Source organism: Drosophila sulfurigaster, chromosome 2R (genome assembly GCF_023558435.1).
Source record: "Drosophila sulfurigaster albostrigata strain 15112-1811.04 chromosome 2R, ASM2355843v2, whole genome shotgun sequence".
Lineage (NCBI taxonomy): Eukaryota > Metazoa > Arthropoda > Insecta > Diptera > Drosophilidae > Drosophila > Drosophila sulfurigaster.
The window spans coordinates 5,014,876-5,034,490 of record NC_084882.1 but is presented as its reverse complement, the minus strand read 5'-3'; the positions used below and the strand labels follow the sequence as shown (position 1 = coordinate 5,034,490).

Sequence of the window (19,615 nt, the reverse complement as noted above, 5' to 3'; positions counted from 1 at the left end):
ATGTCAAGCAATTGTGCGCACTCATACACCTCGGAGTTGGTGACCTCTTGCGAAGCAGTTTAAACAGAGACTTTTCTGTTTGATGTAGCTCATCCGATCATTGACCGACATTTCAAGGAAGCTTGGACAAACCCGGACAGGGTGATTCTCTTTTGAGCACAAGTCACACGATTTGCCTCTCTGAGTGACTCGGGCCTTGAAAGAGTTAATTCGCTTTGAACTTTGCTGTGGACGGGATGGTCCAGCGGTAGAGTTCTGCGAGGTTTTTTGCGTCACGTCCTCAACAGCCTCGAGCGTACGATAACGCTCGTTGAGGAATGTGCTCATGTCATGCCATGCGGGAATCTTGGTCTTGTCCACCAATGATTGCTCCCATAGTGAGAGTGTAAGTTTGGGGAGCTTGGATGAGCAAAGAAAGACCAGGATGCAGTCGGCGAAAGGACTAGAGACTGAAATGTCTGAGTGGTCAAGAGCGGTCAAGCACCGCTGAATTGTGCCATGCAGCTCCTTAATCGCTGCTCCAGACTCTTGCGAAACCGTGGACAGGTTGAAGAGAATTTTTAACTGGCTCGTTATTAACAAGCGCTTATTTTCGAATCGCTCGCAGAGAGCACTCCAAGCCAACGCGAAACCATCGTTCGTCAGCGGAAATTTGGCTACGATCTCATTGGCCTCATCTGCGGTTTTTGAATTGAGATGGAATAGTTTCTCAACCGGAGTCAACCTCGGATTGTTGACGTAGATGGCCGTGAAAAGATCACGGAAGGTCGGCCACCGCAAGTAATCCCCACGGAATACTTCGATGTCGACTGGAGGGAGCCGGCAGCCACTGGAGTACACAGGAGGAGCGGATGCTTCACCCTGGTTGATTCGGAAACTTGTGTAATTTGCCCCTTTACATGGGCGAGACACCGCTCATACACTGCATAGCAGTGGTCATATTTGGCCTCCATGGCCTGTATGCCTTCGTTGTCGCCGTCTCGATGCAGTGCATCAGCGCACTTGGCATAAGCGGTCTCTACACTGTCCCAGAGGGCTTGCAGGCGGTCACGACGGATCTCGTACGTGTGTACATTGTCGTCTTCGGCTGCAGGCCCTCTGACCCGACTCTCAAAGTGCACCAGTCTGTCAGAGACGGCGACGAAGTTGCTGAGAGCCATCGCACGGGTGTTGCTAAGTTTAGCCTGGACGGATCGTGTAGTTGCAGAAGAAGCAGACGGCGACGGACGATCAACTTTGACTCGGAGTTGAGCGGCAGGAGTGGCGGATTTGGATCCCGAAGGAGTGGGCGAAGCGGACGACAGTCGACGAGCTGTGGTCGGAAGCTTTAAAGAAAGTTTAGAGTCCTTTTCACTCTTTTGGCTTTTGGACATACTACGCTTCGGCAGCCGAGAGCAAGCACAAAAAATGGAAAGAAACTTCGGCTATCACAGGATAGTGAACAAAGCCGACACAACTATATACGGAGTGTATATTGAATATATACGGAGTGTATATTGAATATATACGGAGTGTATATGGAATATATACGGAGTGTATATTGAATATATACGGAGTGTATATTGAATATATACGGAGTGTATATGGAATATATACGGAGTGTATATGGAATATATACGGAGTGTATATGAAATATATACGGAGTGTATATGTGCTTAAGTGTCGTGTATGGAAATGTTCGTGTATGTATGTGTGTCGTATGTGGATGTATATGTGTCGTATGTATATGTATATATATATATATATATGGAGTGTAGTGGATCTACGCGCGTTTGTTTTTAATAGAGTGCAACTTCCTTGTTATTTAGAGTAAAATAACACGAAGAGGTCGCATACACTGGAGTGTGTCAAAAAAGCAGACAAACGCGAAACGACAGAAATGTAACAAAGTACATACAACAGCGGCCAAATCGTAAAATATAAGCGAACTCTTTTAAACTGTATAGATACTTACACATACATATACATATAAGGATATATATATATATATACTGCGCAAAGTATACACAAAGTAGAAAAGATAGCGGAAAGAAAGCCGGTAGAACGCTTATGTACTTATATATATGCTGTGTCACATATATATAATTTACAAGGAAAAAGAATATGGCGCGAACACGACACTAGCACAAAATGTATGGAGAATGTATGAAAGTGTGTTACTTATCTCGAAAAAACCAATGCTATTGCTGGGGTCGAGCGAATCCAATCATATATCCGGCTCGAAGGACCAAAATGTGTAGGGGGGCGTCTTCAGATAAATAATGACACAATCACTTTGGAATTACTGTATATTTGTAACCTTTACAAAGTCTTTTATTGCACTTGGAAAAAAATGCACTTGTTGTGCAGGTCAGCGAATAGTAGGAACATATGTTATATGAAAAAGCACTAAAAGTGGGCAGGGTGACCAACATGAGGATAAACTAGATCAGTGTGACTGCGCGTGTGACAAGGTCACACGCACAGTATACTAACTTTGTCGCTATCGATATCAATCGATCGCGACCACACTGTCAGCTGTTTTGAGTGGTCACTCCTGCCATCATCTGGCATCAACACTTATAAACAATCCAGAAAATGTGTTGGCGTATCGATTGTTTTCTCGAAATACGCTAATTTCATCACTCGCTTAGTGTTTCCATTTTAATTTGATTATGTGGGCCAACATCAGCAACACAAACAAATTTTGGTCTTTAAAGATTCTGGTGAAAACCGGAGATTTTTTGAGTTGGCAACTGTGGCCATCCAGATATTGTGTTTGCCCTGGTCATACGCGATTTCTGGCTATTTGCCAGGTTAACCTAATTAAGTCCAAATTAAGGAATGCATTTTAAGCATAAGTTAAAGTATTAATTTCAAGCAAAAGATATACTCTATTCATTTTTATTGTAATAAAGAGAATCGGATTGTGACGGATGGGAAAATGCTGCGTCGACTATGAAGTGCCTATAAAATATCTGCAGATGATAGGCACTAATATGACATATGCAAATGAGACAGACTAAGGAGATAACGATAAAATAATGCAAATCTTTATCTTTTAAACAAAAATGAACTTAATAAATTGTTATTTTTGAAGACTTTTTTCTCTTTTTTTGATACATTTGTTTTTAGCTTTTTTTTGGGATTTTTTAATAATTTTTTTGAGCTTTTTTCTCCATTCATTCCGTCAAAAACAGCTTTTTTTGCTGGTCAAAAGTTGGCACCACTGCGTTGGGGTAACACTGAGAGACCAATTGCTCTCCACGATTGAGCTTTTTTATTTACTGCTGCTACTGAGTTGAGTCGTTTCGAGTGGCTTCATTCACCCAATAAGACTCAGTTGGCAGCATTCACTCCTGATGCTCTTGTTGCCGATGCTGATGTTTGCCTGGCTCTCAGAGCTTTTGTTGTCATTGCGCCGGGCGATGAAAAGCGTAATAAATTTATGGCTAATTTGTGAGCAGGAGGGGGCAAGGAGAGAACAGTAAAAGGCTCGCTCAATTGTAAGCGCATTATTTTACCTTGGCAGCTTTATTAATTGCGAGTGCGATTCAACAGTTTATGCTTTTCGTGCAACAAACATATGAGTGTTTGGCGCCACAGCAGCGCCAGTTGTGGCAGCGCCGGCGGCAGATGCAACAATTTTTGAATGAGTAACAAACGGCGCATCTGTTGGGCCACAAATCAAGCTATAATTTAGTTGTATGTATGTATGTACATGCTATTGACCGGACACTCGAGTGGCTTCGAGTTGCATGTCAACATTCACATTCGCATCCATATCGATATCCACTTCCATGACCGCGGCTAGTCCAAGTGACTGGCCATGTGGTGCGCACACGTGCAAGGCATGGTCGGATATGCTTCATGCTACGCCTACAACAACTACACAAAGCGCCGATCTGCCGACCGAGAGTAATCTGCATATTCGAATGCGATAATATGTAGACACTGCTAGGTAGAGACCAGACTTACCTAAATGTACTTGCATGAACACACATGCATGCGATATATCGCTCAACGGATGCGTCACTGTGAATATTTTAAGTGCGCTGATATAACCAGAAGACCTCCAGACAGGCAGCCAACCAGACAACCACTCGAGTAACACTGCGAATTCTTCATAGCAGCTTCCAGGAATGCTTGCTATGCGGGGGTGTGACCATGATTTCAACGCCACACACAATATCACCCGTTGCATCTGACGAATTGCCCGCCATAGTCCTCCCCTTTCACCACTCTGTTTCCTCAAAGACGTCATTGCTATTGAAATTCAATGAGCGTTTTTTTTTTTTGCGCCTCGCGCCAATTGTGACAATTTTACGGACTGCGTCATCATTTGTGGCGGCTTGTTGATCTTTAGTAAACAGATCAACAGACTCACATACTCGTGTTTGGAAATGATTAACGAAGCAGTTTGTAACAGATTCCGCCAAGTTAATATACAAAATAATTACGAAATCTTCTCAAAGGTTATTTACTCCGAACACTTATTTGGAGAAATCGAAAAACCTTATTAGACCTTATTTAATTTTCATGTAGATTATTTATCCGCATATATAAGGCTATACTTAAGATATACATATATGAAATTATTAGTTTTCATTTATAAATAATATATTAACATACATACATCAATATAGTTGTAGACATGAATATTGTTCACGAACATTTTCCCAGAATGTTATTTTTAGACTGTTTTCATGTTTTCGAATTGCTAATTATCAAATTTTTAGTAGGAAATGACGTCGCTTTTATGTTTATTTTTTAAGTGATATAAATACTTATATTTTTCCCCTAAAGTTACACAAATTTAAGGTAGGTTGCAATTGCAATTAATAGTTTGCCAGACCTTCAATTTATTTCTACCCACCTACATCAAAACATACTTACATATAAATAATAAGTAAGAATCAGCAAAGAGACTGTCTTTAAATTGATACTTTAATGATCTTTAGATAAGTTATATGTGATTTACAATAATATATATGTATATCTGTCTGTCAGTCCGATAAAGTGTGAGGCTCTCAAAGAGTGATATATAATATAACTGCCCAAACCAAATGATTTGTGGCTTTCTGTGATCATTACGCCAAGTTTATTTTTTATTTTGACCGACGAAATTTCCAATTTTCAATGTAAATATACATATGTTATATTATGATAAACTGGCTTTTACTCAAATTTTAAAAGATCCGAGTAGCTCTTATTTCATAATGTATATGGACATACATATATACTTCTTACAGAATACACTCGTACTATATATATTGTTTCATTTCATCATTACAGTTCCAATTTACCAAGTTTCCAAGTGTTCTGAAGGCTGGCCATTGCCATGGCGGTGTGGCCACAGCCCGATTGGAGAGCCAGAGCGCTTTACAAGATGCTGCTGGACTTGTTAGCGGTGCTGGCAATGATTCGCATTGTTATTGCACCATTGAGCCCTACATTGATGCCAAGTTTAGTGTACACATTCAAAAGATTGGCAACAACTACAAGGCATTTATGTAAGTGATCACAGCTGCATACAGTGCGCAAGATGCAGAGAAGTGACTGAAAACAAACTGAAAGCATCGATATGGATATCAATAGAGCAGTCGGGTACATTAATCTATAGCTCTAGGGTCTGTGTCACTTACTTCGAATTGACCATGGACAATACAATGGACAATTATCCTTCAAAGTGCAGTTCATGTTTTACAACTTTGGTTCAGTCGATTTCCACAATTAACTGAAAAGATGAAATCTTTTTTGGGAAAAATATGACATTGTGGTCGAAAATATATACGATATAAATGAATCCGTCTCTTTATTATTATTTCTATATGTGTTCCTAACTTGTATTACATTTATTTATTTTCTACTTAGGCGCAAATCGATCACTGGCAATTGGAAAACCAATCAGGGCTCGGCCATGCTCGAGCAAATCACTTTAACCGAGAAGTACAAAACCTGGGTTGATGAGGTAAGTCGTTTGTCTTTAAAATACAAGTGTTTGAAACAGTTAGGCAAATGAAATAAATATTTACCCTAATGGCTGGGAATCTAAGGGTAGAATGCAACTTATGATGGTAAATTATTTAATGAATAAATGAATTCATTAATTACGTTTTAAGATAAATGTAATTAGCGGGTAGCTCAGTTGTTCACACTGGACTGCAAACTTTTAGGTAGAATGAGGCATCTCCGACCCTATAACGTATATATATTCTTGATCAGCATCAATAGCCGAGACGATCTAGCCATGTCCGTCTGTCTGCCTGTCCGTATGAAACAGAGTTATAATTTTTTTTCGACTGCATTTGTTATGTTTGCACGCAGATCAAGTTTGTTTCAAATCTTTGCCACGCCCACTTCCGCCCCCGCAAATCAACAAAAATCAAATAACAAACGTAGCTTTAAAATTTAATTTTAAATTTTGGTGTATACAATAATAACAATAGTACTGTGATTGTGGAAGTTACTTTTGTATGGGCAAATACGCCTACATACTAGGGCTTTTAGTTGCTTTGGCTGACAATCTGGAAATATTGTGCCATTTATGGTATATTTTGAATGTGCTACTATATCGATATATCAAATATACTATTTGGTATATTTTTAGTATTTTTGGTATATTTTGAAAATAATACCGCAAATTTTGCTATTATTCAAAATGGGTAGCTGGTAACTCACAGTCAAGCACACTCGACTGTAGCTTTCTGACTTGTTACATATTATCTCGTTCATTGGAAAAGTGGAAATGCATATTGATACTAAGAGCTTGAACTGAAGTGGCTAAGTGTTAGACAGTTATCAAATGTTAGCAATCAAGAGTTCACTTGAATTATTTTCAGCATATTTTGAGCCCATAATTTGCTTTGGTGGGTTACACCCTTAGGCTGTGAAGTCAAGTCTCTGCGCTGATTTGTGCCGACTGAGCCGCAAGCAGCTTAAAATAAATGTATGTAAACGAGGTGGAGGCTAGTCGATAAGCACTTAGGTATCGGTTGGCATTAGTAAGTCGGCACTAAGCTATCGGCATCATGAATCGTCAGATGTAGGCCAGTAGCAACAGCAGCAGTTCGGAATTCAGTCGTCAAAAGAAAACAATATTTACTAAGATTAACTAAATTTATTCCATATAATAGATAATGAAGGAATATATCTTTAAAAAAGATTAGATGCATAGAAAAGCTCGACTAATTCAAGCTTGAGAAGAGTGGCTTGAGTGGCAGTTGTAAAAAATCGAACTGCAAGTATCATATAATGAGACAACAACGGTACTTTGAGTATTTGCTTCACTGGGAAACATGAGAATGCCATCAGCTGTGCTATTTGATCACTAGCCATAAATGGAATGGAACTCACATCTGAAATTGTTGAGCACAATGTTGACTCAGAATTTCCGCGTATGTGCACAAGTAAATTGCAATTACTGCAACTATTTGTTTGTACATTAGATAAACTACTTAGAATTGCCGCTCAGTTGTAAGGTTGTAAGTGGGTGGCATCTGTTTGTTTGTATGTTTGTAATTAAAGCCATGAGCTTGCGATAATAGCAATAACAACAACAGGCACACAGCTACAGCAGCCCACACAGAACCTAAACTGTGAACTGAGACTCAAATCATAAACAGATTATTATTCAATTTTGATTTATATTTCGATTTCGATTTAAATGCCATGACTCAGTTGAGTTGCATCCTCCTACTCTTCTCTGTAGCTGTTGCAGACAAATGCGGCTATTATTAAACAAGATCAACCATTGAACATTTCGAAGTAGGGTACTGTGAGATACTTGTTCGTGACTTTTCTTCTTGTTTGTTAACAAACTGAATTATACGCATTATTGAATTGTATATTTGTATCCTCAGATATCCGAGCTCTTCGGAGGAATGGAGGTGTGCGGCCTTTCAGTGGTTGTGGCCAAAGATGGTCGCGAGTACATCATCAGTGCTTGCGACAGCACCTTTGCTCTGATTGGAGACAGTCAGGAGGACGATCGTAGACAAATAGCTGACTTGGTATCAGGACGCATGCAGGTAATCTACGACATCGTCGTATCTTCGAAACTGCCTTCGCTTATACTATCCCTTTCATTACTGAATTGTGCAGAACGTATGTCGGCCAAATATGGCACAGACGGGTCCCGGCAAGCTGCCATCACGTTCCTCGGTTTCTTCTCGTGCCGAGAGTCCCACTGATGATCTGGCCTCAACACCACCGCTGCCTGCAGGACCAAGGCCAGCGCCGATGGGTGGACCACCGCCAATACCGGAGCGAACCTCGCCGGCGGTTGGCTCAATCGGACGTCTGAGCAGCCGCAGCAGCATCTCAGAGCTACCGGAGGAGCCTTCCTCGTCAGTGCCCAGTACTGTGGGAGGAGGCGTGCGTCGTGACTCGCAAACATCGCAGGCATCGAGCATCTCATCGGTGTCCAGGACCGGACAACGTCCTCCGCAATCTCAGAGCTCAGTTGTTGAAGATGCGGAGGACACCATGAAGAACTTGAGGAAGACATTTGCGGGGATCTTTGGTGACATGTAGGAAATCGCTAATAAGAAACGCGGCAGAACGGCGAGCGAGACGAGCAACAGCAGCGGCTTAGGCAGTGTGCCCAGTAGTGCTGGACCTGCCACTGGTGCCAGTGGCACCAGCAGCGGAGCCAGTGGCGGCTTCAGCGGCTCATTTCTGGGCAAGCAATTCTCGTTCGCCTCGGGCGGCAAATCCAATGGCGCGGCAACGGAAGTGATATCTTCACAGCCAAGCCGACCCTTGGAGGAGCCTGCGGCCAGCTCAGCCGCTTTGCCCAACGCCAGCGTTTTGGATAGCGCCAACACAAATACGGATAATATAACAACTGGCGTCTACAAGCCGGTGACCAATTTTGAGCCCCAAGAGCGTGTCAACCCCTTCGATAAGGAGCCCCACAAGTCGGTCAGTGCCACTAGCATGGGTGCTGTTTCGAATGCATCGTCGTCGTCGTCGTCGATGTCATCGTCTTCGATATCGTCGCGCATCAATCGCAATGGCAACAACTCAGTAAAATCACCGCCACCACCGGCTGGACCACCACCACCGCCGCCCTCGAATGCCAATGTCACCACAAAACCAAACACAAACAACTCAAATGCAAGTGCAAGTGCAAGTGCGACAGCGTATCGAGGCAGCTTTAGTAGCTCGCTGAGCAAGGACAAGACCAGTTACGGCAACTACGACAGCAGCAGCTCAATTGAGACCATCACACGCATGGATACCAATACCACAAACACAGCGGCAACAGCCACCGGAGCAGGGGAGGCCAGCGGCATTACAGCGATCACCACCGACGCCGTTGGCGGCGCCGCCATTACAAGTTCAACGTCGACTAACGATTGGCGATCGGCGATTGGCATGAGATCGGCGAGCGTTTATAGCGCGCCCGCTGCTGTGACCACAGCTGCTCTGCCGGGCGACACCTCCGGCTACGATTCGAATTCGTTGGCATCTCAGGCCGGCTACAACAATCCCAGTGATTTGCCCTCATACACCCGGCCCTCTTACTCCCGCCCGAGAGCAACGGTAATTATTTGGCGGTGGGCGTGCTGCTAGTTAGCTTAACGTTGCGCAAGACATAATCAACTTCTCATCTCCAAATCATTGAGTTCCATATAAGCATCAGCATCAGTATCAGCATCAGCATCAGTATCAGTAAAAATATCAACCAATATCATTATAGCATCAGTATCATTAATATCGAAACGCAACTAATCAATATTTAACTAATCCCGTATAATGTCATAGTATAATCGACGCGCTTATATTTATTCAAATAATCCTACAATATTGACGTGTAGATCGTATTAACTAAAGAAGTTTAGCAACGACCAAGTAAGAAAAGTACTTCATATGCATAGAAGAAGCGAATTCGAAAATCGATAAGAAGCTAACAAACTTAAACTTAGCCAAGTAGGCAGCAGCGTGTCAAAGCATAGCCAAAGTAAATTAGGTGCCATCTATTGTTTTGTTCAATTGATTCTCTTCTTTGATAGCCAACTCTCAAAGTGTAAGCCAAATAATACGTATACAACGTGTGCGCCGCAAAACAATTTGTAAGTTCGTCACTCCCGAGTGCTGCTATTCGCTTGCCTGCACGCACGAACTCTCACGAACACACACACGTCCAACTCGATACAACATTGATACACAACAGGAACTACCTACCGTACAGTACAATCTCGCTAGAGCGCACCGCAATCTCAGTTCATTTTTGGCTTTCTTGGCACGCACGTCTACAATAGACACAAAACAACTCGTAACTCGTATCTACAAATATATATTATCTCAGAAGCTTACGTAGTTCAAAATTCGATATATGTTTTTTGCAACTTTCTTTTTATCATTTTATCATGAGTGGTGTGTGGCCCTGTGAAATAAAGTGCAAGAATCTAAATGCAGAGTTATCAAAAAGTTTACACAATTCAAAGTAGACAGGCCCAATGCAGAAAATAATCAAACTTAAGAAAATCGTGTGTCTTTTTTCAATTCATTTATTAATTCATGTGTTTCAATTTTGAGTTTTGCATGCCCATCCATACTATTGTCATTCACATTATTCACTCGCTCTCATGATTGGAGATTCATAGCTCATAACTACCGATTGTCGCATATTTTTGATAACGCTCATTTCTCGCAATAACTATCATCTAATATCACTGTGTACTATGTAACCAATTGGTCCGAGTAGTGCTAAATAGAAACGCGCTGAAATTGGCTCTCAACTGCACCCGAGCAAAATAGATGTGCATCTGGAGTTTGGAGATTGTTCACGTTCAAATGTGTTTCTAATTATTTCTAATTGTATTTATAGCTTCCAAGCAGTCCGACTTGGACATCATATTCGGTGAAAATAAGTCATCGTCTTCGATAACGGCCTCGTCCTCAGGCAACGGAAAATATACCCGAGCCGGTGGCTCAATCTCCGATGCGGACATGATCTTTGGGGGTCCACCCTCGAATTACAAGAGCGATCGCTTTGGGGCTGCCAAGAGCATGAGCATGAGCTCAAGCGGCGTTGGTGCCTCATCCAACTCCTATAAGATATACGAGGGCATACAGAATGCAGCATTTAGCGACTACAGCGACTCGGGTAGCATTGCGAGCACCAACTCCGGCAGCAAACGATGGAACAGCAAGCCCGACGATGATGATGAATTGGATTTGAAATAAGTTCAATTTGACACCCACACACACACACACACACACACTCATAGAAATAATCATTCTACACTCGAACTATGGAAAATCTGTCTTGTTTCTGCCTCCGAAGTTTCCTGGTTTCATAAGAATCCAAATCATACCATACACTCACATGCACCAAAACGCATACACAGGAAAGTATGCACACATACATACACATGCATTCGAACTTCACCGCATCTGTATCAAGTTCTTCATTGAGTTACTATTATTTTCACTTTCAATGCTGATATACAATATTTCTTGTTATTAATCAATATTACATATAAGTATGAATATGCAGTTACTTATCATTTGCTATACAATGAATACAAGAAAAACTTACAACATACTAAAAATATATTGAAATGAAAACTCTACACTACATAAATGATGTATAAGTATAACCACCAAAGCAAAAACAATAACAATGATAATAATGACGAAAACATATATGAATCCCTCAAGAATGCGGGACTTCGATGATGATTTGACTGGTTTTGCAGCACGATAATGAGAGGATATTAGAGATACTTGAAAACGTTTTCAAACCTTTTCTATTTGAAGCGAACAATACCTTACATATATATTATTGAGGCAAATATCGTTCAGGCAAATGAACGAAAGAAATATTTAATAATTAAAAACCTTAATGGTAATTTAAATGTTGCTAAATAAGAACACATATTCCCAAGCGTATATTATATGTTAACTTGCTATTAAAAACCTATTTCGAATAACATTTACGGATTAACTTGTTGCAAATGAATTGGCAAAAATACGAGATATGAATCTTAAATACTTATAAAACTACTAAAGGGCACATATGAATTTCGTGAAATTCGTGTGCTTTAATAAAAGACAATATGTGTGAAGTATAAAAATATAGATGGGATAACAATGCAAATACACTCAATGTTTATAAAGCAAATAATGGTTATTGAAATTCATATATGTTAACTATCAGCAAATGTTACATGCAAAGGCATAAAGTCAAAGCAGAAGCTAATTACACAAGTTTAATGTTTATTATACGCCCACAAATATTATTATTATTGTATTTAGGTACGTATTAGTAGTTAATGCTTAAACCCACAGACCTACACATAAACTTACATACATATATGTAGGTGTATATGGAAAATGTCAATACAGAGAGACTACTTACTACCGACCTAGACATTACCCCCACTTCGAGTGAAGCAATGTTATATTAAGTTTTATGAACAGAAGGCGAACAAAGAAATCACAATTATAATGATTCCATTTTGTGTGCAACTATGTGCATTCATATATTATAATGTACTACAAATATATGGGGGTTTAGGAACCAAGCACATTTTCAACATTGCATATACGCATACAGCTGAAGTAAAGTACTCACTCATGGATGTTGAGAGCAACAACGAAGATACTATAGACACTCGTTTTTGGAGAAGCTTATTAAAGTATTAACACAAATGATTATTTTTAGCAATACATGTGTTATTTATTTTGTCACGCACATGTTTTAGCATTATTTTTAACAATAGTTAAATATTTACAAGTAGACAATTTTTGTTGTTACATGTCGAGAATATAGTTGAATCATCTTTTGGATTGGGTTGTAAGTACTACAACAACTTTTAAAGTGTATTTTAAAAGATATATATTATTTAGTTAAAAATATACAACTCGTGCAATAGAGATATTTTAATCAATAAATTGTAAGCGTTTTCAAATATACATATGCAATGCTCGATAACTTTCTATTCATATTTTCTAATACTTTCAACTTTAGTAGTGTTTTAATCTGTCTATCAATTTTCGGAATTTCTACTAATTGAATAAACATAAAAATATTACAAAAAACATGATTTATTCAGATTGTTATGAACTAGACCTAAAGACCTATCAAACATATTACTTACTCATATACACTTTTTGAATACTCATCTTTGGCTACATGTACTCATTGTAACCCCAAGACATTATCATTTAAATCGTACATATGAAACTGTTTTGAAAACAATAATTTATATTGAAGTTCGTCGAAGAAGAAGAAAAGAAGAATATATATGTTACACATAGTACACATCCATATATAACAATTTATGGACGAGCAAGCATACACATCCACATATACTCATTACGTATCTTGCCCATCTTCGGAATTTAACCGTTCTGAATAATGAAGTACACAATGCTGAAACAGAAAACCAACAAAAAATACTCTAAACAAAAACAAGCATAAGATACATTACAAAACAAAACAACATCAATGCAATATCAAACAAAAATTAACCAAACCAATACTCGTATTAATGTGAAAGGCGAAGCAAAAACAAAAACAAAAAGGATAAATATTTCTAATCGTATATACATATACACCTTAATACCACACGTACTTATGGAATATGTACTTGTATGTTGTTTGTAATTGCAAAATTTCTGAACATTTATTGAAATGACGGATACATAAAACATTTGTATTTGTATTATAACCATTTATTGACAAAATATACATATGTTATATACACATAATAAACTAATAAAATATGTACTTTCAACTATTCCAACGGATACTGTAAACCAAAAACTAAAATACAAGTAACAATAAATGCGTTGATGATTGATACAAAAGCCACAGTACTTTTACTTAATCATAGCCTATTCTCCATGCACAATTTCGCGTGCGTCTACCTGAGTTATTTTTGCAGAAAGCGAAAGGAGAGAGATAGAGAGGGGGACGAGAGCCAGGTAGGCAAATCTCCGGTGTGGAAAAATGTCCGCCAATTTAAGGGTAGTGACATCAGGAAAACACTCTCGTTGCTTCGATAATGTTTCTTCGAATGTTTCTTGCCAACTTCGTTCTCTCTTTATACCCGCTACCCATAGGGTAGAAGGGTATTATAACTTTGTGCCGACAGGAAATGTATGTAACAGGTAGAAGGAGGCATCTCCGACCCTATAAAGTATATATATTCTTGATCAGCGTCAACAGCCGAGACGATCTAGCCATGTCCGTCTGTCCGTCTGTGTGTCTGTCCGTCTGTCCGTATGAACACCTAGATCTCAGAGACCACCACCGCCGCCCTCGAATGCCAATGTCACCACAAAACCAAACACAAACAACTCAAATGCAAGTGCAAGTGCAAGTGCGACAGCGTATCGAGGCAGCTTTAGTAGCTCGCTGAGCAAGGACAAGACCAGTTACGGCAACTACGACAGCAGCAGCTCAATTGAGACCATCACACGCATGGATACCAATACCACAAACACAGCGGCAACAGCCACCGGAGCAGGGGAGGCCAGCGGCATTACAGCGATCACCACCGACGCCGTTGGCGGCGCCGCCATTACAAGTTCAACGTCGACTAACGATTGGCGATCGGCGATTGGCATGAGATCGGCGAGCGTTTATAGCGCGCCCGCTGCTGTGACCACAGCTGCTCTGCCGGGCGACACCTCCGGCTACGATTCGAATTCGTTGGCATCTCAGGCCGGCTACAACAATCCCAGTGATTTGCCCTCATACACCCGGCCCTCTTACTCCCGCTCCGAGAGCAACGGTAATTATTTGGCGGTGGGCGTGCTGCTAGTTAGCTTAACGTTGCGCAAGACATAATCAACTTCTCATCTCCAAATCATTGAGTTCCATATAAGCATCAGCATCAGTATCAGCATCAGCATCAGTATCAGTAAAAATATCAACCAATATCATTATAGCATCAGTATCATTAATATCGAAACGCAACTAATCAATATTTAACTAATCCCGTATAATGTCATAGTATAATCGACGCGCTTATATTTATTCAAATAATCCTACAATATTGACGTGTAGATCGTATTAACTAAAGAAGTTTAGCAACGACCAAGTAAGAAAAGTACTTCATATGCATAGAAGAAGCGAATTCGAAAATCGATAAGAAGCTAACAAACTTAAACTTAGCCAAGTAGGCAGCAGCGTGTCAAAGCATAGCCAAAGTAAATTAGGTGCCATCTATTGTTTTGTTCAATTGATTCTCTTCTTTGATAGCCAACTCTCAAAGTGTAAGCCAAATAATACGTATACAACGTGTGCGCCGCAAAACAATTTGTAAGTTCGTCACTCCCGAGTGCTGCTATTCGCTTGCCTGCACGCACGAACTCTCACGAACACACACACGTCCAACTCGATACAACATTGATACACAACAGGAACTACCTACCGTACAGTACAATCTCGCTAGAGCGCACCGCAATCTCAGTTCATTTTTGGCTTTCTTGGCACGCACGTCTACAATAGACACAAAACAACTCGTAACTCGTATCTACAAATATATATTATCTCAGAAGCTTACGTAGTTCAAAATTCGATATATGTTTTTGCAACTTTCTTTTATCATTTTATCATGAGTGGTGTGTGGCCCTGTGAAATAAAGTGCAAGAATCTAAATGCAGAGTTATCAAAAAGTTTACACAATTCAAAGTAGACAGGCCCAATGCAGAAAATAATCAAACTTAAGAAAATCGTGTGTCTTTTTCAATTCATTTATTAATTCATGTGTTTCAATTTTGAGTTTTGCATGCCCATCCATACTATTGTCATTCACATTATTCACTCGCTCTCATGATTGGAGATTCATAGCTCATAACTACTGATTGTCGCATATTTTTGATAACGCTCATTTCTCGCAATAACTATCATCTAATATCACTGTGTACTATGTAACCAATTGGTCCGAGTAGTGCTAAATAGAAACGCGCTGAAATTGGCTCTCAACTGCACCCGAGCAAAATAGATGTGCATCTGGAGTTTGGAGATTGTTCACGTTCAAATGTGTTTCTAATTATTTCTAATTGTATTTATAGCTTCCAAGCAGTCCGACTTGGACATCATATTCGGTGAAAATAAGTCATCGTCTTCGATAACGGCCTCGTCCTCAGGCAACGGAAAATATACCCGAGCCGGTGGCTCAATCTCCGATGCGGACATGATCTTTGGGGGTCCACCCTCGAATTACAAGAGCGATCGCTTTGGGGCTGCCAAGAGCATGAGCATGAGCTCAAGCGGCGTTGGTGCCTCATCCAACTCCTATAAGATATACGAGGGCATACAGAATGCAGCATTTAGCGACTACAGCGACTCAGGTAGCATTGCGAGCACCAACTCCGGCAGCAAACGATGGAACAGCAAGCCCGACGATGATGATGAATTGATTTGAAATAAGTTCAATTTGACACCCACACACACACACACACACACTCATAGAAATAATCATTCTACACTCGAACTATGGAAAATCTGTCTTGTTTCTGCCTCCGAAGTTTCCTGGTTTCATAAGAATCCAAATCATACCATACACTCACATGCACCAAAACGCATACACAGGAAAGTATGCACACATACATACACATGCATTCGAACTTCACCGCATCTGTATCAAGTTCTTCATTGAGTTACTATTATTTTCACTTTCAATGCTGATATACAATATTTCTTGTTATTAATCAATATTACATATAAGTATGAATATGCAGTTACTTATCATTTGCTATACAATGAATACAAGAAAAACTTACAACATACTAAAAATATATTGAAATGAAAACTCTACACTACATAAATGATGTATAAGTATAACCACCAAAGCAAAAACAATAACAATGATAATAATGACGAAAACATATATGAATCCCTCAAGAATGCGGGACTTCGATGATGATTTGACTGGTTTTGCAGCACGATAATGAGAGGATATTAGAGATACTTGAAAAACGTTTTCAAACCTTTTCTATTTGAAGCGAACAATACCTTACATATATATTATTGAGGCAAATATCGTTCAGGCAAATGAACGAAAGAAATATTAAATAATTAAAAAACCTTAATGGTAATTTAAATGTTGCTAAATAAGAACACATATTCCCAAGCGTATATTATATGTTAACTTGCTATTAAAAAACCTATTTCGAATAACATTTACGGATTAACTTGTTGCAAATGAATTGGCAAAAATACGAGATATGAATCTTAAATACTTATAAAACTACTAAAGGGCACATATGAATTTCGTGAAATTCGTGTGCTTTAATAAAAGACAATATGTGTGAAGTATAAAAATATAGATGGGATAACAATGCAAATACACTCAATGTTTATAAAGCAAATAATGGTTATTGAAATTCATATATGTTAACTATCAGCAAATGTTACATGCAAAGGCATAAAGTCAAAGCAGAAGCTAATTACACAAGTTTAATGTTTATTATACGCCCACAAATATTATTATTATTGTATTTAGGTACGTATTAGTAGTTAATGCTTAAACCCACAGACCTACACATAAACTTACATACATATATGTAGGTGTATATGGAAAATGTCAATACAGAGAGACTACTTACTACCGACCTAGACATTACCCCCACTTCGAGTGAAGCAATGTTATATTAAGTTTTATGAACAGAAGGCGAACAAAGAAATCACAATTATAATGATTCCATTTTGTGTGCAACTATGTGCATTCATATATTATAATGTACTACAAATATATGGGGGTTTAGGAACCAAGCACATTTTCAACATTGCATATACGCATACAGCTGAAGTAAAGTACTCACTCATGGATGTTGAGAGCAACAACGAAGATACTATAGACACTCGTTTTTGGAGAAGCTTATTAAAGTATTAACACAAATGATTATTTTTAGCAATACATGTGTTATTTATTTTGTCACGCACATGTTTTAGCATTATTTTTAACAATAGTTAAATATTTACAAGTAGACAATTTTTGTTGTTACATGTCGAGAATATAGTTGAATCATCTTTTGGATTGGGTTGTAAGTACTACAACAACTTTTAAAGTGTATTTTAAAAGATATATATTATTTAGTTAAAAAATATACAACTCGTGCAATAGAGATATTTTAATCAATAAATTGTAAGCGTTTTCAAATATACATATGCAATGCTCGATAACTTTCTATTCATATTTTCTAATACTTTCAACTTTAGTAGTGTTTTAATCTGTCTATCAATTTTCGGAATTTCTACTAATTGAATAAACATAAAAATATTACAAAAAACATGATTTATTCAGATTGTTATGAACTAGACCTAAAGACCTATCAAACATATTACTTACTCATATACACTTTTTGAATACTCATCTTTGGCTACATGTACTCATTGTAACCCCAAGACATTATCATTTAAATCGTACATATGAAACTGTTTTGAAAACAATAATTTATATTGAAGTTCGTCGAAGAAGAAGAAAAAGAAGAATATATATGTTACACATAGTACACATCCATATATAACAATTTATGGACGAGCACGCATACACATCCACATATACTCATTACGTATCTTGCCCATCTTCGGAATTTAACCGTTCTGAATAATGAAGTACACAATGCTGAAACAGAAAACCAACAAAAAATACTCTAAACAAAAACAAGCATAAGATACATTACAAAACAAAACAACATCAATGCAATATCAAACAAAAATTAACCAAATCAATACTCGTATTAATGTGAAAGGCGAAGCAAAAACAAAAACAAAAGGATAAATATTTCTAATCGTATATACATATACACCTTAATACCACACGTACTTATGGAATATGTACTTGTATGTTGTTTGTAATTGCAAAAATTTCTGAACATTTATTGGAAATGACGGATACATAAAACATTTGTATTTGTATTATAACCATTTATTGACAAAATATACATATGTTATATACACATAATAAACTAATAAAATATGTACTTTCAACTATTCCAACGGATACTGCAAACCAAAAACTAAAATACAAGTAACAATAAATGCGTTGATGATTGATACAAAAGCCACAGTACTTTTACTTAATCATAGCCTATTCTCCATGCACAATTTCGCGTGCGTCTACCTGAGTTATTTTTGCAGAAAGCGAAAGGAGAGAGATAGAGAGGGGGACGAGAGCCAGGTAGGCAAATCTCCGGTGTGGAAAAATGTCCGCCAATTTAAGGGTAGTGACATCAGGAAAACACTCTCGTTGCTTCGATAATGTTTCTTCGAATGTTTCTTGCCAACTTCGTTCTCTCTTTATACCCGCTACCCATAGGGTAGAAGGGTATTATAACTTTGTGCCGACAGGAAATGTATGTAACAGGTAGAAGGAGGCATCTCCGACCCTATAAAGTATATATATTCTTGATCAGCGTCAACAGCCGAGACGATCTAGCCATGTCCGTCTGTCCGTCTGTGTGTCTGTCCGTCTGTCCGTATGAACACCTAGATCTCAGAGACCACCACCGCCGCCCTCGAATGCCAATGTCACCACAAAACCAAACACAAACAACTCAAATGCAAGTGCAAGTGCAAGTGCGACAGCGTATCGAGGCAGCTTTAGTAGCTCGCTGAGCAAGGACAAGACCAGTTACGGCAACTACGACAGCAGCAGCTCAATTG

At 38.9% G+C, this 19,615-nt stretch overlaps 2 protein-coding genes across 2 annotated transcripts in view; both read left to right on the top strand.

The window, feature by feature from the left end:
* The window catches only part of LOC133837696 (synapsin-like), a 39,864-nt gene that overhangs the window by 15,939 nt on the left and 4,310 nt on the right, over nt 1–19,615 (top strand). Inside the window, 5 exon segments of the mRNA XM_062268545.1 lie at nt 5,275–5,492; nt 5,854–5,950; nt 7,842–8,009; nt 8,083–9,329; nt 14,479–14,735. Coding sequence (XP_062124529.1) covers nt 5,275–5,492; nt 5,854–5,950; nt 7,842–8,009; nt 8,083–9,329; nt 14,479–14,735 — 1,987 coding nt within the window.
* Nucleotides 14,742–16,963, top strand: LOC133837693 (synapsin-like). The gene is made up of 2 exons (XM_062268543.1): nt 14,742–15,265; nt 16,021–16,963. The coding sequence occupies exon 2, from the start codon at nt 16,143–16,145 to the stop codon at nt 16,371–16,373; it is 231 nt and encodes a 76-aa protein (XP_062124527.1). The 5' UTR covers nt 14,742–15,265; nt 16,021–16,142; the 3' UTR covers nt 16,374–16,963.

Coding starts and splice junctions, on each gene's coding strand:
- LOC133837693 (XM_062268543.1), top strand. CDS start 16,143: ATGATCTTTGGGGGTCCACCCTCGAATTACAAGAGCGATCGCTTTGGG.